The 22,626-nt window shown below is 31.4% G+C and overlaps 3 protein-coding genes across 3 annotated transcripts; 2 read left to right on the top strand and 1 right to left on the bottom strand.

The window, feature by feature from the left end:
• Positions 1 to 729: 729 nt before the first annotated feature.
• Positions 730 to 2,027, top strand: LOC118348389 (auxin-responsive protein SAUR36-like). Its single transcript, XM_035689927.1, has one exon. The coding sequence runs from the start codon at positions 1,222 to 1,224 to the stop codon at positions 1,741 to 1,743; it is 522 nt and encodes a 173-aa protein (XP_035545820.1). The 5' UTR covers positions 730 to 1,221; the 3' UTR covers positions 1,744 to 2,027.
• Positions 2,028 to 7,924: 5,897 nt separating this feature from the next.
• On the top strand, positions 7,925 to 10,103 carry LOC108990792 (plasmodesmata-located protein 8-like). Its single transcript, XM_018964888.2, has 3 exons — positions 7,925 to 8,879; positions 9,587 to 9,694; positions 9,826 to 10,103. The coding sequence occupies exons 1-3, from the start codon at positions 8,066 to 8,068 to the stop codon at positions 9,828 to 9,830; spliced, it is 927 nt and encodes a 308-aa protein (XP_018820433.1). The 5' UTR covers positions 7,925 to 8,065; the 3' UTR covers positions 9,831 to 10,103.
• Positions 10,104 to 13,167: 3,064 nt separating this feature from the next.
• Positions 13,168 to 16,755, bottom strand: LOC108990800 (pectinesterase 2-like). The gene is made up of 2 exons (XM_018964896.2): positions 15,774 to 16,755; positions 13,168 to 14,155 (listed from the first exon to the last, which is right to left on the bottom strand). Exons 1-2 carry the CDS (start codon positions 16,636 to 16,638, stop codon positions 13,467 to 13,469), a joined length of 1,554 nt encoding a protein of 517 aa, XP_018820441.1. The 5' UTR covers positions 16,639 to 16,755; the 3' UTR covers positions 13,168 to 13,466.
• Positions 16,756 to 22,626: the final 5,871 nt, after the last annotated feature.

Here is a 22,626-nt window from a genome sequence, read left to right on the forward strand (position 1 = left end):
TACTAATAAAATGAAGAGAAATATTTTACTCATAAAAATATTTAAATATTTTTAAAAATTAACATAATTCAATATGATGCGTCGTATTATAAAATTATATTTATTATGTAATAAATCTAATATATCACATCAGATTATAAGTTTATTTTTATAAAATATCTTTTATACTTATAATATTTCTCATAAATGAATGATATATGATTAAATAAGTAAAAAACGATATAATCTTATTTAACCACTTGATCCTCATACGTTAAAATTTCCAATATTTATATCCAAAGTCAAACTCCTCATATTTGTTAGGCACCACGTTTAGATATGCTTTATGAATTAGATACGTATGATATGAAAATTCCGTAATATTCGTTTTTTATTTATTATTTCTTTTACATATTTTGACCACTTGTTTTAAAATTTGTTATTTTGAATTTTAATATTCTCATCCTTGAAATTAGTATAATACATTATAAATGATTTTACGTGTCATGTAATGCTATCAATCGCACGCATCGTGTACGGACTCGTTTGGATTCCTAAGTGATCTCAACTCATCTCAGCTCATCTCAACTCATCTTATTACTATTCAGCAACTTTAACTCATAAATCTCACTACTATTCACAACTCATCTCATTACTATTCACAATTCATCTCAACTCATCTCAAGTCATCTTAAGTCATCTTCAAATCCAAACGTCTCCTAAATCTCGCCGAGGCCACATATGCTATCATCTGACCCTTGACTTCCGCTTTCTTTCTGTGCGGCTCCCTATTTAGCTCTCCTTACAAGTTAAGTACGTTCCGACCACTTGCTTCCCAAATTCTCTCCTCTCCTGAGTCCTTTCTGATATTTTTGTTCCTTTTGGTGCCTAATTTTGAAAGTTTTCTTCCTCGAATCCCACCAAGCATAAAAGGAGTACTGTTTCTTCCACCCCTGGGAATCAAGACAACCGCCGAACTGAACCCTGAATCTTGTTTTTTGTTTAGTTTCGAATGAAAGACTCTCCACGGAGTAGAGATATCCAGGATGTCAAACATACCAACCTCGCTCTCTGAGGTCTGCCTCACTCTCTTCCGCCTCACCATGTCCGTCGCCGATCCATGGCCCTTTTCCTGAACACCACCATTTCACGCTAAAGAGAAAACCCAAAAAAGAAAATCGCTCTCCTTCTGGTGATTTTCATCCCCATTTCGTTTTATTCACTCTCGTCCCGAAACTTACGATGAGAAAGATCAGAGGCTTCAAGCTTGGCAAACGGCTAGTCCGGGCTTCTAAATGGATCGTCCGGAAAACCCGGATCCGAACCAGATACCACCGGCTCAACCCACCACCGCCACCATCGAGCAAACCCAAGTCAAACTGCAAACATATGTCGAAGCTCGTCACCTGGGGCCAGCGGTTGACGAACGGGGCGAAAAAACTGTGTTGTAAGCGGCCTGACTCTGGTTATATACCCGTTGGGCATGAACCCATCAAAGAGAAGGAAGTAGCGGTACCTAAGGGGCACTTGGCGGTGTACGTCGGCCAACAGGACGGCGACTTTCGCAGGGTTCTGGTGCCCGTGATTTACTTCAACCATCCTCTGTTTGGTGAACTTCTAAGGGAAGCAGAAGAGGAATACGGATTTCAGAGCCAGGGCGGGATCACCATCCCCTGCCGGATATCGGAGTTCGAGAGGATCCAGACCCGTATAGCCGCCGGCTGCGGTGGTGCCAGGGGGCTGAAGGGGAACCGCAACTATTGAGAGAGATAGAGAGAGACTGTGTGGTGGTAGTTGAACCTAGTGATGACGACGACGACGAAAGATTCCAAATTGATAATGACAATTATATTTTAGAATTTCTTTTCCTCATATATGATTATATATATTGTAGTGGTTTGCCTTTTTCGTTTCTTTTTTTTTTTTTTTGGGCCTCTAGTTTTTTTGGTCTTTTATTTTTTTCACTTTTTTTAATTTCATAATGGAGTAGATTTTAGATGTAATTACGTGTATGATGATTTATATCTTAATTTTGTTATTTTTCTATTTTCAATAATGTTTCTCTTTTATTATAAACGGGTTATTCTATTCAAGCCGTCTACCTATGCATAAAATATTAAATAATAAAATTTAATTTATAAAATTTAAAATTTAAAATTTATATTTCAAATCAAATTATTTTATATAAATATTTTATTAAATTATGTTATTTACACTTATTTATAAATAAAAATGTTCTTAACGAAAATGGGCATCGAGAAGAACCACAATAAAGGGTATATTGTTGATTAACTAACGGATTAGGTTAAATTATTTCAAATTTATATTTAAATTAGATTAAAAAACTTAAAGCTCAAGAACATTTGAATACTTAATTTTTTAAAGAAATAGCAAGCTTAATTACAATGACGTGGCATTAATTGTGCCTTTAACTTTATTGAAAGATCAGATTGAAAATCGTTAAGAATCTTGATTGTGATCTTATTTTTCTTTTGCAAAAGTTTTGCCGTCACTTTGTTTGGCACCTATCATCGTAGCAGTAGTGGAGAATCTCAAATCACTTTCCAGAAATATTATAAAAAAATTGTGTATTTGTAATTAGTTATTTTTTATAAAAATAATTATTTTATATAAAAAATCGTAAATAGCTAATATATATCGTCATAAATAATCCGACGTAAATATTTATTTTTCTTGTAGTTAATTAAATTTTGCAATAGATGGGGGAGACTACTTGTTTTAACTTTGAAATATTTTTTAAAACCTTGAAAAAAACCGATATATATATATATATTATCTGAGTTTGAAAAGGTCGTGAGGTAATTTGAAATATATATATATTTCATGTTGTGGTACTTGTCTTGACATGTGTATTTTGAATCATATATAGAAGAATATTATATAAAAATTATTTATGAGAGATGAAAAATTATTTTGGCGTGTAAAACATATTTGGGAGTGTGATTTTTTATTTTCAGAAAAATTGAGATTTTTTTTCTTAAATTTCTAATATTTCAAATAATTTTTTTTTGATTCCATCATAAAATACTAAAATTAGACATGGCTCGTTAATTGCTCAGAATAGTATAAATGAAAAAGACAATGCCCAAATTAATTAGACAGAACATATATCTTTGAAATTTTCTGGCATTCATGAATTTGAGAAAATTATAGAAATATGTCCGTCGACAAATAAATCAAGTTGCAACCAAAATGTGCAAGGAGTTACGTGTGATAGTGATATATGAAGCCAGCCATATATCAAGTGGTACGTAGAATTGAACTTTGAAATGGTCCATACACTGACTATATTATATATAATTATTTGCCAATCGTTTTAGTTATTAATTATAATAATGCTAGCTAGCTATATCTTTATATAAAATATTAATAATGCTAGTTATTTCTGATAATTTAATTTATGAATTCGTTTTGCAATTGAAAATTACTTTACCCAATGAACAGATCGAGCTTGATTTAATATTAAATTAAGCTCATTTTCTTTAATAAGTAATTAATTAATTATTAGTGTGGATATAAATAAAAAAGAAAAATAATATTTGCGGTTGTAGAGTATGTAAAGGCCGCACAATCTTTTTGAAAAAGTGAATAAATATGAGACTTACATAAAAAAAAATTAATTTTTTAATATATGGTAGACCTTACTCTTTTCAAAGTGATTACATGACGTTTATGCATTCTACGACTGTATGTAAGATAGTAAAAAAATCCTAACCATTTGAATAGCAAGCATATTTGGGTAGGCCGGGTGCTATAAATTATAAATTATAATACACAATAAAAATCCACCACCCAATTCATCAACATGCCTATAGATATATATATATATATATCACCCTAATACTTAAAAGCGTGTATAAAACATGAACAGTAGTGAATAGTAGCAGCCTTTTTCTCAGTTGCTTTTTCTCAGTTCCGATTTTAATCTTGTTTTTTTTCTTCGTTCAGTTCCGATTTCCAGCTCCGATTTCCACACTCAAAATATCTGATCGTTACATACAGATAAACGTAAAATAAATATCTAATCTTTACATATAAGAGATGAGATATCTGATCTACACACTTTCATCTCAAATTTACAGAACACTTCAAATTTACAGAACAATTCTCGCATATTTTTTTCTTCTTTCTCCGTGTGGGTTTCGGTGAGGGACACGGAGGCTGCGCGTGGGGGATTCCGAAAGTGGGTGCCATGGTCGGCGCCTTGAAGGGGACTCGTCGGTGGTGGTCGTGAGGTTCGGTGGCCACGTACGGCGGCGTAACGTGAAACAAATGGGTGAAACCCATTTCCGTTCGGTCTCCGTGGGGGAGACGGAGGGCTGCGCGTGGCCCACTTCGAAGGCGGCTGGGATGGTCGCCGCCTTGAGGGGGACTCCTCCGTCGTGGTCGTGACCGTCGGTGTCGACGTACGGCGGCGGAAACTCAAAAAAATCAAAGAGACCCATTTCGGTTCTCCTTCCACGGAGGAGACCATGGCTGCGCGTGGGGAAGATTGAAACTGCCAGGGATGCTCGCCGGCGTGAGGAGAACACGCCGACGTTGGCCGTGACGATAGCCGGGACTCGGCGGCGCCGGGCAGCGCTGGAGGAGAACCACCGTGCTGCGGAATCGCCTACGAGAGAGAGAGAGTTTAAGAAAAAATAATTGTGTTAAATACATTTATTAAGTATTTATATGTCCTACAATTTAATGTTCAATAATAATAATTTTTTTTTTCTTTCCTTTACAAATATACTTTTGTTTTTACTGTAATATTATATTGTTGAATTTTCTACATAGGTTGAACTCCGTGAAGTTGAAAGTGGAAACAAGATATCCCAACAACAAGCTGCTCATAAAAGTATCAAAAGTATGGATCCTTTAACTTCTTAATTTCATACTGTAAATTAATAACTGAAATAATTTATTTTGCTTCATTGATTTTAGAATTTTTTAAGTCAATTATTTAATGTCATTTATTCAATATTTATTCTGCATGAACTTTGAACTGTTTCAAATTATAATTTCGAATTAGTTTAAAAATTATTTGAAGGTTTTTACATTATATATTATTTATATGACATAATTTAATTTAAAAAATAAATTTTTAAAATTTAAATCTTATGTATTCAAGAAAATATAACTAGCAGCAAAAATAATATTAAAAATTGTAACACAGTCAATTACATTAATAAAATGTACAAATAAAACATAAAAGTGGCTACATATAGAATTTTTATATAGGAAAACTTTATCAACAAATCTATTTCTATATGTAAATACTTATATCAATATTTATAGTTTTACTTATATAATTATACAGAATCAATTATTGAAATATTAAAAATTTTAAAAATTGAAATTTAAATTAAAGATTTTGATAAAATAAAGTATGTACTTATTAAAAATAATATTGTATATAAACTTATACTCTAAAAGATGCTTGAAAAATAAAATAAAATAATAATTTTGTGAATATTCAATGATAAATTATCTCGGCTATATACAACAATAATCACCAGTACCACAATAATAAATGAATTTTACTACACAACTTCTATCAAATTTTACATTTTATATTTTTTTGAATTTTTTAAATTTTTAATATTTTTTTTAAAACTTTTTTGTGAGTTTATTCTTTTTTACATTATATATTATTTATATGACATAATTTAATTTAAAAAATAAATTTTTAAAATTTAAATCTTATGTGTTCAAGATAATATAACTAATAGCAAAAATTATATTAAAAATTGTAACACAGTCAATTACATTAATAAAATGTACAAATAAAACATAAAAGTGGCTACATATAGAATTTTTATATAGGAAAACTTTATCAACAAATCTATTTCTATATGTAAATACTTATATCAATATTTATAGTTTTACCTATATAATTATATAAAATCAATTATTGAAATATTAAAAATTTCAAAAATTGAAATTTAAATTAAAGATTTTGATAAAATAGAGTACGTACTTATTAAAAATAATATTGTATATAAACTTATACTCTAAAAGATGCTTGAAAAATAAAATAAAATAATAATTTTGTGAATATTCAATGATAAATTATCTCGGCTATATACAACAATAATAAACAGTACCACAATAATAAATGAATTTTACTACACAACTTCTCTCACATTTTACATTATATATTTTTTTGAATTTCTTAAATTTTTAATATTTTTTTTTAAATTTTTTTGTGAGTTTATTCTACAATAATAAACAGTACTGAACATTACTCGTTAACAATAATAAACAATTACAGTAATAAACAGTTCTAAACAGTAAAATAAATGAAAGAATTTTATTAAATATTTTAAAAAATTAAAATCATGTAAATAATTAGAGTTTTTAATATAATTTAAATCTCATAATATTTTTAATTAACTAAAATCATTTCAGTAGCAAAAGAAACAATTATGTAATATTTAGTCGTTTTAGACTCTACTTTCAGTAACCAAAAAAATAATTATGTAATATTCACTTTCCTGACTTGCTTAAACATATAGTCTGTCTAAATCTATTATCAGAGACTTTAAACAATTATAATTTACTTAAACAATTAATTATATTATCTTCATAGACCTTATCATTAAATTCTCTTATTCTACACTAGATGTTTATATTTTAGAATAACCTAATATAGGGCAAACGTGCATCGCACGTACATACACTGCTAGTATATATATATATATATATATATATACACACACACACACACATATATCATATCATCAGAGCCCACGCCATGCCAAACCTTTCTCCTAATTGGCTACCATCTTTGTAATTCCACAGTGATCAATATTTTCTATAATTTTTAATCAATCTAATTAAACACTTTTTCCTATTCTCTTGTAATTGATATTGGGTTTATTGCATTTATGTGTGATTCATAGAAATTGTAACATGTATAATTTGGATCAGAAAATTATAAGCATGATCTTAATTAATCCAATTACCAGACTTGGCCGCAACAATGATTAAAATAGATCTGATAAGATAAAGACGCATGAAGTAGGCCACACAACATTTATTGCTCATTTGCAATAATTAATACTATAGAGCTCACTTCTTGTACGTATGTTTTTACAAGGATGTGCACAAGCTCAGCTTGCTATTTGACCCTTTATATATGCCAAAACTGCTAGACTAAATAAGAAATTCTCGCGATTCAGGTAATTAATTTGCTGCCAATTTTTGAGTCGAATTAATGTGTTCATGAGTTGCATATGGCTAGCTTCTCACTAAATTTCTAGGTAAGCATTCGGATCTTCAACCATGTATTTTTTTTTTCTCTCTATCCAATGATTTATGAGACTAAGGCTTGTTTGTTTTCAGAGATGAGATGAGATTAAAGTTAAAAAGTTGAATAAAATATTGTTAAAATATATTTTTTAATATTATTTTTGTTTTAGAATTTGAAAAAGTTGAATTACTTATTTTATTTTGTATTGAAAGTTAAAAAAATTATAAGAATTAAATGAGATAAAATGAGATGAGATGAGATATTTTTTAAAAATAAATAAGGTTATTCTTAGTATTCCAAAATGAAAGCTAGTTTGGTATTTATTGGCTGTACGAGAAATTTGTCCCACTTCCAATATAATTTGCATAAAGGTGGCTGTCGTCAGCCAAAACTAGTTAATATCCGTACCTACAACCTTGCAATATTTTAAGAGATATGTACAACTACAAAAAATTCTTACGAAAATAAATTTAAAAATTGATATGATTTCATATAATACGTTAAATTTATTTTATAATAAAAATATAATAACCACAAAATGATAAGTCTGCTTGTAACTTTATTTTATGAGATCTCTTCATATTTCAAATCATCAGATGCCATATTAATCAAGTTTCTGGCCAAAATTAAAAGTAGTTATGTTGACGGTCTTTATAGACTATTTTCCAGGACAAAGTAGAATGTTGATCAGAAAAAGATGCTGTTAACTGTGTACAACAGTGCAAGTTGTTCCAAGAAGATCAAAGGCTCCGCTAGGGAGTTCAGGAAAGACCAAAAAGCAGACACTGATGATCTCTTACCATCACCACAAAACCAGCACAAAACCATATGAAAGCAAGCCAATTAGGCCAATATTGGGAAAAAAACAAAGAGAAAAAAATGCCGAGAAACCTTGAGTTGCACTTCAGTACTCGCCAAACCATGATCTTGGTTATGAGACTAATCTCTTCTCTTTTCTTCTCTCTCTTATCTTCTCTTAGCAGCCATGGATACCCAATCAACACATTCATCTACGCAGGCTGCTCTCAAGAAAAATACCAACCCAATTCACCCGTTGAAGGAAACCTCAACTCTTTTCTAACATCGGCAGTCAGCTCGTCTTCTCAAGTTTCTTACAACAGCTTCGCTGCGGGAAATGGAAGCTCCACAACACCCGATGACAGTACCATAAATGGCTTATACCAGTGCAGGGGTGATTTGAAGATGTTTGACTGTTCGAAATGCATTGAAAATGCAGCAAGTCAAATAGCATTAGTCTGTCCATACTCTTATGGGGCTTCTCTGCAACTCGAAGGCTGCTACATAAGATATGAGCATGTTGATTTCTTGGGAAAGCTTGACACAAGTCTTAGGCATACTAAGTGCAGTAAAAGTGTAAGCAATGATGTTGAGTTCTATAGGCGTAGAGATGGTGTTCTTGCTGATTTGCTAGGGGCCATTGGATTTAGAGTGAGTAGTTCTGGTTTAGTGCAAGGTTTTGCGCAGTGTGTGGGGGATTTGAACCCAACAGATTGCTCTTCTTGCCTTGCGGATGCAGTTGGAAAGTTGAAAAATGTATGTGGATCAGCTACTGCAGCGGACGTGTATTTGGCGCAGTGTTATGCTCGGTACTGGGCATCTGGCTACTATGATACCTCTTCAGGTACATGCAGCTAGCAACTCATTTCTTTCTCCATATTTTATTAAACAGGAATACTTTCATTTCCATTTTTTGAAGGAAAAAACTAAGAACAATTTTTTTTTTTTTGCTCTCTTTTTACCTCTTTAATTAGAGCCACAGATCATAATTAGGTCATTACAAGTCTTTTGTATAAAAATTCTTTAATATTTAGGTTAAAAACATATTGACCACTTTATTAGTTCTTTCTTTTTTCTGAGAGAGAGAGAGAGAGATATCTTGAAATCTTTTGCAGAACCAATTGTCAAAATGTAATCTTTCTATGAATTAAAGCATTAAGGGGCACTGGTACTTGAGGTGCTGCTTTGGGGGACCTCCATTCTAAGTGCCATTCCTCTCTTGCATCTTTTAATATGTTTTAACAATTTCATTTTATTCTTCTTCTTTTTTTCAGTTAAAGCTAGCCCTTTTTTTTTTTTTGTTGCAAAAGGTTTTATTCTCTTATTCTATTCTTAGACCAGTGCCCAAATGGATCAAATAATATATATATATATATATATATATATATATGCAGTTCAAATAAAATGTATAGGTAGCACGAATTGATGAAAAATGGTTAACAATCATGTGATAGTGGCTATCTTCAGCTTGCCTAGCTAATCTCCAATCATCTTTTTATCATCAATATTAATTATTCCCACTACTTTTTGCTGTGATTATCTGAACTGTAGATTCCTCTAACGAGGATCAAGTGGGAAAAACAGTAGCAATTATTGTTGGGATACTATCAGGTGTAGCCCTTTTCATCGTTCTTCTCTCAATTTGCCGAAGAACAATGGGTAAATTTTCTTAATTAATTTCTAAATGTTTTGCTTATTATGAACTTAATTTTTGATAAAACATAAATGGTACTGATTATATAATTAGGAGCAATTAACATTTTTTAATATATTTAACGTCATATATACAGGTTAAGGAGATTGAAGATAGCCTACTTAATTAATTTCTTTCCGTTAAATATCGAAGAAGCTGGTGATCGATCACTGGGCCGCCTGAAAATCGAACTGTTCGATGACGGACTGTCGACGATTCCTGCATGTTCATGTCAACCAGTGATCATAAACATGATGTTGCAAAGGTTGGCAAATCTTTGTAATTAATTATTATGATCTGTTATTCTTGTGACAAGTACTACGTACTGTTCAAGCTGTCTTCGTACTTTTTGGCAATTGTAATTGAATTTCTTTCTTTTCTTAATTTTTTTCTTGCTTATAATTCGAAATGATTGTGCACAAAAGGTGATGGTGGGCGGTGTTATCTTCTGGTATAAAGTAACACTCTGATCTCCATTAACTTAAAAAAGAAGAGATCGGGGCTGCCGATTCCATTCTCTTCATGCTATCCAACAAAATCCCATCGGTACTACTTTTCAATATAATTAATATTCTATATAATTAAACCACTTATAATTTTCTGAAGCTGTCTTGCTTGTTTCTATATATAATACGATCTATCATGTTAGGAAATTCTCCACGTTAATTCTTATGGAAGTGATTTATATAAACCTTATAAAGTGTGCAAATCTCATGCACTTTTTTATGAAAAAAGTAGACAAATATGAGATCCAGATAAAAATAATTTATTTTTAAAAAAATTCTAAACATAAGTTTCATACTCTGCACACCACTTAAAAATATATAATTTTACTCTTTTATCCTCATATTTCATATTTCTAATTTCAATATGAAATATGAGGATAAAAGAGTAAAATTATATGTTTTTAAGTGGTGTGTAAGAGTGTGAGACTTATGTCTAGAATTTTTCTATTTTTAATGGTGAACTCCATTTCTTTTCAAAAGTAGTGTCGAGAACTTACACAACTATATCTAACATTACTCATGATCGATCTCTATTCTTTTTGTGTAGTAGTTTTAATTTCTATAATATTCTTCGTGCGTTTGTTTTAGTGTAACGAAACTCATATAGATTTCCTTCATATTTCTTCACCCACTTCCTCTAAGGAAAAAAGAGTGAGCCCACAAAACTTATTTGATCCATTATACATATCATCTTAGGACGGATTGGGTCAAAGCCTAACTTATTAAAGATCATGTACGTGAGCCCACAAAACTGCCGATCGATTAGAGCGAGAGAAAGCCATAATTTAAAACAAGATTGCAATGGTTTGAGTAATCTAGGAGACCTTGGAACCACTGACCAATATCAACCCTTTAAAATCCAATAGATACATACATATATATATATATATATATATAATATAGTCTATCTTTAGTGTCATAAAGATTTTATGTTATTTTTCTCGAATGTTTTTTTTATGATCATCTTTAGACTCAATATCCACATCGATTGAGTGTGACTCGTTTTAAATGTTTTTATAGATAAATATTTTAAAACATAAAGACATTTAAAATATATATGACGTATTAATTAGCAGTGTGTTTAAGAATGATAAAATTTAAGATGAAAAACAACATTTATTTGCTACTGGTTCCACGTCAGAAGGGCTTTCATGTTTCTGAACTTGCTTATTCCTTTTTGTTGGATCCATGGATCCGATCGAGGGTTGAATAATGTTTAATTAGGAGTACTCTCTGATCTATTGCTGCATATATACGATGCAATAGAAGAAAGTCACATGACATGTATATATAACCTAATGAGTATTAATGATCAGTGTTTAGCCGATCGAAGAGGGTTCTTAATTGGCCCATGATCAACTACAAACTCAATTACTAGCTAGCTAGCTATCAATTCTCAAAAGAAGGATTAAGGGAAAAAAAGGGATAAAAGTCTCTGTTAAACTTCCTATACAAGTTTTGAATTGAACTTGGTCCTGCATCTAGAAGCAGATCATCAGATATTCAAGAAAATGAAAAAGACTGTCTCCCTAATTTCTATATAACCTATATATAATTACTACAAGTCTAAGACGAAGTACGGCCGATAGACTAAAAGAATAGAGAAAAAAAAAAAAAAAACAAAAAATTGAAGAAGAACGACATGAACATGCGATCTTTGATCAGATCATTAGTAATACTTTTTTGTACAAGATTACTGACTATAAATCAGATATAGTAAGTATATGGAGAAGACGTAATTGTTTCAAGCATTGACATAATTAACCAGATCGAAGTACTGCCACTTGTAATTTCAAACAATTAATTAAAAAAAAACTAAGATATATATAATTGTGTTCTAAGTCAAAGAAAAGGAACTCATGCAGTACTATAAATATACTTCTTGCTTATATATATATATATATGTCTATATATATAGTTTATAGCTAGGTGTGGACTGTTACGCATGTTTTTTATTCTTCTAAGATGGGGAGATAAGTCAAGTTTTTTAATTATTCTATAACTACGGTCAATTTATCGCATTTACTTGAAGGTCTGTACATTCACATTGTCTATATATATATGATTCTCATTCGCACATCAATGAATTGATTGCTTACTGAACTATTACTAATATTTTTCCAAACAAGTTATGAAAATATATAGCTTTTATTGTTATTAATTTTTCTCTTTCATGTAGAAAAACGAGAAAATTAAATGAAACTCGATCAAAATTTGTGATATATATATATATATATAAAGAAATTAAAAACATTAATTAGCAAGTAGTAGTACTCTTAATTAATAAGTAGTTGGCCGATGACCTGAGAAATGAACAAGCTAGCTAGCTATAGCTAGTTCTTGACTAATATCCATATACATATAGATATTATTAATTGCCGATCGAGTAGTTTCAGGACATGGTTTGAATCCTGGGTATGTGCGTACATACGTACCCGGTTTTAGTGTTAATTATCTATCAGGTTGTTTAATTTTCAAAGACTTGAAAACCAAGAAATATAAATGAGCATTGAATAAATTCAATAAATTAATTAAGCAAGTATACCTTGATCTTATATATATAGTTGGTCCATATTGTCGACGTCTTAATTAACTACTAATTAATTAACCATGGAAAAATTAAAAAGGCCAGGTATAATATTTTAGAATTAAAATTAAGATTAATAATTGTATTAATGTAATTATTTTGTTAAACTCATGTCGACCGAGGTATACAAATACTTCCCATGCTTGTTTTGCTTTATTAGTACTATTAATTAGTTTAATATTAATTAACGTTAATCAAGTTACCATTTACTATTTGATTGATCTATACTTACATATATGATTCATATATATTTGTATTTTATTTTTGTAAAGCAACTTAATTTTCAAGATATTATAAATCCAAAAGATGATGATCCGTACGTACAGAAAATTATTAGATCAAAAGATACATAATAAAATCAATTTATTTAGTACGTACTCTGGTTAATTCCACGTTATATTTGAGTACAATATTTGATACATGATGTATAATATATACTCTAATTAATAATTTAAATATTGCCTTGTCTTCGTTTTTTTACAATAATCAACTCATGACAATGTTCATACCAGGAGGAACTCGATTTAGTACCTCAATGGTTATTAAGAATTAATGTATACAACTTGAAACAATTGAAACGAATTATTTGAAGGCATACATGAAACAATTTATTTGCAAGCAAATTACGCCCAACCGGCCAGCAAGCTAGAGACCAGCTGTGTAAGGAACGTTGGTGGCCGGCAACCAGGAACCGCCGGCGATGAAGTTTGCTACGGTAAATTGAGAAGCCGTGGATGCACTAGTAATGACATGGTAGCCAGTCCACTTGACCCTATTGGCGGTGGATGAGCCAGGCCCTGTGTTGGCATATTCCCCATAATACAATGTTTTTAGGGCAAAATCACCGCTCCACTCCATCCACCCAGCAGGGTTAATGAAGCTATCTAGATAGGTTTTCATGAACACTGTGCGTGAGTACTCCTTCCATGGCCTCCCTAGATACACCTTGACCGAGCTTTGGGAAGACTTTAAATCAGAAGCTGCTGTGACTGTGCTATCGTGGATGGAAATCCCAGTGTTTTGATTTGGGTCAGTTCTTCCTTGGGCAGTGACTGTGATGGTCTTGTTAGGTGGGTAACGTCCATAGATGTTACATTTTTGTAGAACAACAGCGGAATTTCCGAAGATAAAGTCTACCGTCCCATAAATGTCACATTCCCTGTAAAATTGCCGGTTGGAATGGACATAAAGAGTGTCTTGGTATCCTTCAAAGCTGCACTTGTAAAATACCGAGAGATCCGACCCTGAACGCAGGGCCACGGCCTGGTGATTTGCTGCTCCGGCTGTATTCCGGATTGTGATGTCTCGGCCGATGAATCCGTCTCCCACGACAGCTGCAAAATATATAAAATTATATATACTAGGTGGATGGTGCGTAGAGCAAAGACATTTAAATAAAATGATTCTTAATTATATAATATATGAAACCTCCCTCTAAGTGGGCCATATCCAAAAACTGGTACCAGTTTATAATCGATGCACTACTGTTTCCGGTCTTCGAAGCAAATTAATGGAGCCTAGCGCTATATATATATATATATATATATATATATATTGGCTGGCAAATTAGGATCATCCGATCGAGATTTGTTAATACATGAGATTCTCTGGTCCGTGAAGCTACAGACAGGTTCTAACTGGTACGTAATCAATATCTTGTCATTAATTTCGAGATGATCATGACAAACGAAACAGAACACGCATTCAAAAATCTTGACCAATTAAAGTCAAACGTACCCGTATTAATATATATATTAATACATATTATATATATTAATACGGGTAGGTTTTAATATATAGATATATATATCTTATGACATTTCTACTTATACCCAGCTGGTAATTTTATTATTTAAATAATATATACGTACTTAAAAGGCCTATTTATAGTTCAGTTTCTTGATCATGACCCTTTGACTTTCATGTAAATTCTCTATGTATAATTTAATTTCATTAGTATTATCAGAACAGTTAATAAATTAAGCTGTCGTTTTTATGCAGAAAAAAGCTCTTGCGCAAGCAACTTTGTGCAAGTAGAACTTGAGAGATTCGATCATTAAGCGTAATTCCAATTTGCATGCATGTTATATATATGTGCTCAACATGAAGAAAAACAATTTAATGGTCATATCAGGTAAATTTATATTACAGTACTTTATAATCGTCCTGGCCTTCTTTAAGTCTCAAAATCCAAAATTTACTAATTTTACGGTAATATTAAAAAAATAAAATTGAAAAAATTTATATATATTGTGCATACATATATAATCAGTAGTACTACGCATGCATACGTGGTACTGAACTATTCGCAGCCAGCTAGCACTTTTTGTATTTAATAAGAATAATTTTATTTAAAAGTGTTTATGCACACACCATTCATACGAAATAACTTGATTGAGAAAATATATTTATAATTGTGAATTGTGTAACTATCGCGTGTAATCGTTTTGAAAAACGTGAATAAAATATTATATCTACATTAAAAAAATAATTTTTTTAATAGTAGACAATACTATTTTTCAAAACGATTACGCGACATTTACGTACTTCACGGAACGTTGTATGTAAAATTACTCTAAAAGAATATAAAAAAAATTAATTATTTTAGTTAGCCGCAAAAATATAATTTTCTTATTTATCAAATCATGTAATTTAATGGATGTAACTGTATATTATAACCGATTAACAAATATTTTTTTAATATAATATATATAGTTTTTAAGTAATTTGTTAATAAGGTTAATTTCTTGCGCATGCGTTAGCTGCTTATAATTTCATCTTTTTGAACGCTAGCTAGCTATTCAGTTCTACGTAAGTTTTTCTTAGCTCATTCACACCTCTCTGAACTAATTTTCTTAGCCATGTCTCTCAAAGTCCAAATTATCCAGCAGACTCATGTAGAGAAGTTCTTGGCAGTGAACAAAATTAAAGTAAATTGAATTAATCGCTTACCAACAGTTGCTGAATTGAAGGTCGTAGAACCTCCTCCAACACTTTTACTCCCTGTGACTATCGTTTTTCCTATGCCATCTCCCACCAACATGATGTTCTTAGACTTTATCTCCACGTTTTCATTGTACGTCCCCTGTTTCACGTATATTACATACCTACCACTTCCCGATCGCTTTGACGCTGCGCTGATCGCATTCTTTATCGTCGTATAATCTCCTGATCCATCTTTGGCCACCACGATATTGGCCTGAGAAGCCGGAGAAGAAGCCTGCAGGAGTTTCCGGTCCCCGCCCTTGACCCAAGTCGGGAACCCATCTTTGTAGCTTTGTTCAGAATATGGAGCACGGTTCGTAGCCAAAGTGTTGCTGATTAACTTCGAAACGTTGTTTGACAACAGGGGCAAGATATAGTCGTAGACCCCCAGCTCGATGAACCCGGCTCGGCACGTCTCGAGGTTGGTTAGAGCCGTGCTGAGCCAAGTTTGAGCCTCGGTTTGGGTGCATTTTGAGCTAGGGTTGGCTGTTTTGTTGAGCCGGATGATGGTGTTCTCGTAGAGCTCGAGGCAATCCGCCCATGCAGTCTTTTCATGAGCGTTCCGGCACTTGGTGCCTAGAGAAATCAAGTTGGTGTGAGCTTTGGTGGCACGTTCAAGGGCAAGTTGCTTTGAAATCTCGAGAAAATCTGACTTTTTGGTGATGGGGGTGTGGTTGGGGTTATGGCTCAAGAAATGCTCGCATGGCTTAGGGTTCGGGGTTTGGCTACACCATTTCTTCACATCTTCTGAAGAGTAGCCAAAAATGGTTGTAGAAAGAAATAAAAGAGGCACAAATAAAAGCGTTAAGAGTTTTCGAAGTGCCATCATCATGTACAACGTACTAATTGGCCTTTCAATATTTGGTGGGGGTTGGAAGAATTGGAGGGACAATTCAGATGTGCTTAAACTGAGAGATTGAGAGGGCTTTTGAGGCTTGAATGGGCTTCGGTGTCCTCCAAGGGCTACTTTATATAGAGGACGGGACAGAGGAAAAGTCGTCAAAATAAGGGTACTATACCTAGCTACTAGCTATATAATTAGTGCCATTCACAACTTTGTATTCCCTTATTTTGTTCCTGATCATTTATATATATATATATATATATATATATATATATATATATAGCACATGATAACATTAATCTGGGGTATTATTAGTTTGTTGTTTCAGCTCCAAAAATAATCCATTTTTTCATCAAAGGGGAGGTACGTACGTACGTAGGAAATTAAGGAACAATATTTTTGGGGTACGACATCATGACATGATAATTTGCCAAGAAAATTTTGTATGTAATATGTTCATTACAACAGTACTAGTACTACTGATCATATATCATGTTAATTTAATAAAATATTGTTTACCATGTTTTATGGTATTATCAATCCATGTCAGGAATAATTAATTTTGACCAACTTTTTATGTGTTGACCTGATCAGAAAATGGACATTAATATATATACCTGCAGGTTGCACTTCATGCAGGCAAGAAACGCGTTGCTCAAACGTCGACATACGTGCATGATATATGTCTGCAAGTAATAATATTTTTATTTTGTGAATAAGAAAATAGGATGATCAATAGAATCAATCTAAATCCGGTGTACTGTTGGTGAATTCATGCTGATCTGTTGATGGGAAATATAATCTGTGGTTTTATATGGCGGTCGGCACGCATTTATATATATATATATATATATATATATACACACACACTAGGCATGCAATTAACACCACTTGGTATGGGTATTTATAATATATAGTAATTTATATACACGGCTGGCCTAGTATTTGATCGATGCCTTTAATTTATTTATTTTTACTGTCTCTTTGGAACCAAAAATGTAGGACTACTACCGAACGTATTAATATTCTATTATTGAGTCATGAGTCAAAGGCTCTCAATCATTCAATATAAGGTAGCTAGGACGTTTAAAAGTTGTAAACGAATAATGATAGCAGGAAAATTAAAAGCATATATATATATATATATATATATATAGTTTCTAGAATTAATTGACACTGTGACCATCATATATGCATTAAAAAACCATATTATTTCAAAAACTACGGACGTAGGAGCCAAGTAATCTCAAAAACCAGCCACTCATAACCTCTTAAAGCAGATGAATCTTTTTCACATGATGCATGCATATTGAATTGGATGGTCAATATATGTACGTACGTACGAAATGTATTAATGGTCATGGCAAAATTCCAATTTCCCTATGATTAACGATTCGTACGTAGACGCCGGCCATTTACCATTGGACTGCGACGTTCATGATCATGAATTATTGTTTACATATATATAAGTCATGGATTAGGTTTACATTTATATATATATATATATATATATAATATAGTACTTAAAATATTTATAATCAACTATTCCGCCCGGCCGAGAGGACATGGTTAATTAGGTTATGACAACCTCGATCGATCGTCAACCTGGGTGCATGTTTGTTTGTTTGTTTTTGTTCTCAAACGAGTTAACTTGTGGTTTAAGTACTACTACTGTTAATTGCAAATCATTGACTACTCTTTCCAATTAATAACTCATTGATCATACGATCGTTATCAACTGGTTCTTGATTAAGTACTGTACCAGCCCCCTGCATGCAATTAATTAAGTTCTATATATATATATATATATATATAAAGTCTACTCATCAATATATATATATCCTCAGTATATATAATATTTAATTTTTTTTCTCTTACCAAATCATCATGTGTGGTGCATGTATGTATGATGAGTAGAAGAAGTCAATTAGTTTAAGAAGAATAAAACAAAAAATAAAAAATAAAAATAAGTGTGGTGTGTGCATGGTCATCATGTAGTGTTGGGATGATGAGTAGTAAAATTATATATATATATATATATATATATATATATATACACACACACACACAGAGAAGAACACAGACCGCGTACATCATTCATTTATTCAACTACAAAATTATGCCTTGCTGCATGCGTACGTATTCCTATATCGATCATTCATCATTGGTTGTAGATTAAGTGCAAGAAGTTCATGTCTAAGTGCAACAAAACAAAAACAAAAACAAAAAAGAATGCAACAAAATGAAAAACAAAATCTCTCAAGTTGTTCATGTTTGGATTTGAGGATTTCAAGTACCGGAAGAGATCGATCAGATATATCATGATAAAAAAAATATAACTTGAAAGGATGTTGATGCAGAAAATAATAGACAATATATGAATTAGTATGACCTACATATATATATATATATATATAATTTATTACTAGTACTCATATATGATTAAATTAATTATAAACAGTGGTAAATTTTATACGATCCATCTTTCTCCCATTTAAAACACTCAAATTCGAATAAAAGTTTGAAAGAACCTTGATCCGAGGGGTAGGCACGCACGTGTGCACCACACTCTCATTCTATTTTGATCATACTAAGTGGTATGTGGTATATTCATCACTATTAAATGATAAAGAAGTATGCAATAAATGATTATTTATGGTGATAAATGTATCACATCATACTTAATGGGATGAAAGTGGAATGATAATATGGTGTATATATAGAATTTTCCATATATATATTTATCATGCATGATTATATCCATGACCGTATACATCAATCTAGCTAGGAATATATATATATATATATATATATATATATAATATGCAACAGTACTAGTAGTACGCGGTAGTACCTATATATAATATACTGTTGGGTCCAGACTAATTCAATAATTGAATAGTTTCGCCGAACAACCATATATAATTATTAATAGTGCAAGCTGCTCCCAATTATATGGCATTAATATTACTTACTTCTCGGTTTATTTATTTATTGCATGCCCCTACATATATATAGATCATCGAAGAAGAAGTTATAAAACGAATCAGCAAATCAATTCATGGGCTAATTCCGACGCAGTGATCAATGAATCTACTACTCTTGCATGCATGTAATTAATTATTATTGCTTAATTAAGAGCAAATTAATTATGTATATTAATTATATGGTATGGCTTGATATTCCAATCTCACTCAGAAAGTACTAATTCTTTGTTCTTAGACGTTCATGATCGTGTCTTCCCTCATCCTTTTAAGGTACTGTTATATGCTGTAAATGGGATTTATAAGCCATTATATAACCATGAGATCCAGTTTGGTATAATTTTAAAAAAGAAAATATCTCTACGTGGGTTCTTCTACTTATAAGCCGGTATAGAAAACACATACAGTATTGATGATCTTTACACCATTGTCGTGGCATGATTATATAATAATTTGTAAGAGATTTAAATCTTTTTTTTTTTTAACAAATCAAATATTGGCATGTCAACGGCATGCATGGAAGCCGGTGTGCTTTACACACCGGCAGCTAGATCAGTTTGTCTTCCTGTAGCTAATTAATTAGTTAATTGATCATGTCATGTTCTACAAGTGGCAACAATAATTAGTGGGATAATATATATTAATAGTTGTCTAAAGATCAATGAATGCAGTTGATCTAATTAATTAATTTACATGATCATTGGAATTGATCCTATCCGCTCACAAAGAATTTAAGTATTGATCAACACGCATACTGCCTTAATTTAGATATGGAGGGATATTATCTAACATCAAAGTTTTTCTTTATTACTAATTAATAAACGAGATTATCTGTTTCGTGCATTTCAAATAGCTTGACCATTTCTGAAGTACTTGCTATTTAGATATATAACTCAACTGTTGCAGGCTGGTCTACCTGATTTATCAGTCATATTTAGATGGAAAAATGATTATATGGTCAATTAATATATATATATATATATATATATATATAATGCAATTCGAATTCATGATGATGGCCCATTAATCCACCCCAAGGATCTTAAAAGAAAAAGTGATAAATTTATCATGTCCATATATAATTGATATTGTTATTTTTTTAAAATTATTTTCTCCCTTGCATATGCATATATTAATTTGGATTTTAAAGACAATTATACGAGTTTTTGTATGTGTGATCAATTGAGGTACATATGTTATGATTTTTAGACATATTTTTATTTTGGGATCTTATTAGTCGGTATTTGTTAGATAATATAAATGATCATAGCTTTACCCTATCATTTAATTACTATTAATTAACTACCGATTAACTTTTGGTAATTTATTTTGATATTAGACAAATATATACTAAATCTAATACGTACCAAAATATTCTAACTCTATTAATATATTAATAAAATATTTCGCGTATTAGAGTTTGACTCATACACCCTAAAAGGGAAAGCCGTGGAGATGGCAGACTCCATCGCCATCTCTTTTCATCAACTCAAGTTCTCGGGACTTTTACTATGATATTGTATGGAATGATTTGGATTCAGAGATGAGTTGAGATGGATTGAGATGGTTTATAAATATTAGAATAAAAGTTGAATTATTTATTATATTTTATGTGAAAATTTGGAAAAGTTGTTTGAAATTTGAAAAAATTGAATTGTTTATTATATATATTTTGTGTGAGAATTTAATAAAATTGTAATGATGAAATAAGACGAGTTGAGGTGGGTTGAGATGGGTTACAAATACAAACGAGTGTCGAATACGCTAGAATCACTACAAGAAAACTGCTTATTTGCGACCAGTTAATTCCAACGAAATGACTATTTACAGTTAAAATTAGTTGCGAAAAGTCTTTTGGTTGCAATAAATTAGTCACAAAATACCGTTTTTCTTGTAGTGAATTTGGCCGGTCCTGGCTAGATTGAACTCAGCATATATGGTCAGTTCATGATCTCATGCTGCTTAAAAAGGCCATCGATGGATAGAACCTGTCTTTGTGGACGTTTTCATTACACGTCGGAAAAAAGAATCACATGATTAAAAAATTATGAGAATCTTGAAACCTTCAGAAAGCCCCATCCCATGCCACAATGAAAAGGTCAAACAAATATGTACACTACTTGGAGATAATAAAAACCATATATGCAATTAATTAATAAAATTCAAAGCTAAAACGAAAAAATTAGAAAAATCAGTACTAGTACTAGTACTAGTACGTATGAATATTATTTAAGTACTTAAAAGATCAGATGATCAGTTCGAATATCGGTAAACGATCAAAGAAAACGACGTTTAATTATGTGTTTACTTGCACATAAATATTAATGCTAGTGGGAAACCGGCGTAGTTGAACTTAGTCAAGGAACCGCGCGTTTCAACATTATTATCGGAGATCAAATGATATTTGTAGTTTTAGAGTGTGCAAATAAACATCGCATAATCTCTTTAAAGAAATTGGATAAATTAATTTGGGACATGCATAAAAAATTATATTTCCAATTGTGGGTCTCATTTTTTTCGAAAAGAATGTACAAAACTTACACGTTCTAAGACTGTATATATGTACGTAGCATTACTCTTATTATCATGGGAAATCTTATATAATTAGCCATCTAATTGCACTAAAAAAATTGACAAGAATATATAATTAATTAGCAATTATTCGTGTCTATCTCATGATCAGGTCTGGACTTCGATCGCTATTATTTATGGCCATTTGATTGTGTGGGAATCTATGCGTAATCCTTTTGTATAGCTAAAATAATTATATAAGCTTGCCCAAAGAACTAGAAAACTAATGAAGTCATGCTCAATTAAAGCTTAATTAAAATTTTCATAATCTCGGGATGTGATTTTTATGCCAATTATATATAGATGGTTAGGTTTAATTTATTTTTTATTTTTTAAATATGAATAAGATTATATTTAGTTCATCATGTATATAATACATCTTGCGCGTTAATTAATGAAAGAGACATACAAGTTAATTATA

This window comes from Juglans regia, chromosome 5 (genome assembly GCF_001411555.2).
Source record: "Juglans regia cultivar Chandler chromosome 5, Walnut 2.0, whole genome shotgun sequence".
In the NCBI taxonomy this organism is placed as follows: domain Eukaryota; kingdom Viridiplantae; phylum Streptophyta; class Magnoliopsida; order Fagales; family Juglandaceae; genus Juglans; species Juglans regia.

What these genes read in the sequence shown, in the direction of transcription:
- LOC118348389 (XM_035689927.1), top strand. Translation starts at nt 1,222, where the DNA reads ATGAGAAAGATCAGAGGCTTCAAGCTTGGCAAACGGCTAGTCCGGGCT.
- LOC108990792 (XM_018964888.2), top strand. Translation starts at nt 8,066, where the DNA reads ATGAAAGCAAGCCAATTAGGCCAATATTGGGAAAAAAACAAAGAGAAA. An exon ending in CTACTATGATACCTCTTCAG is followed by an intron (nt 8,880 to 9,586) that starts GTACATGCAGCT and finishes TCTGAACTGTAG; the next exon opens with ATTCCTCTAACGAGGATCAA.
- LOC108990800 (XM_018964896.2), bottom strand. Translation starts at nt 16,638, where the DNA reads ATGATGATGGCACTTCGAAAACTCTTAACGCTTTTATTTGTGCCTCTT. An exon ending in CTTCAATTCAGCAACTGTTG is followed by an intron (nt 14,156 to 15,773) that starts GTAAGCGATTAA and finishes TATATTTTGCAG; the next exon opens with CTGTCGTGGGAGACGGATTC.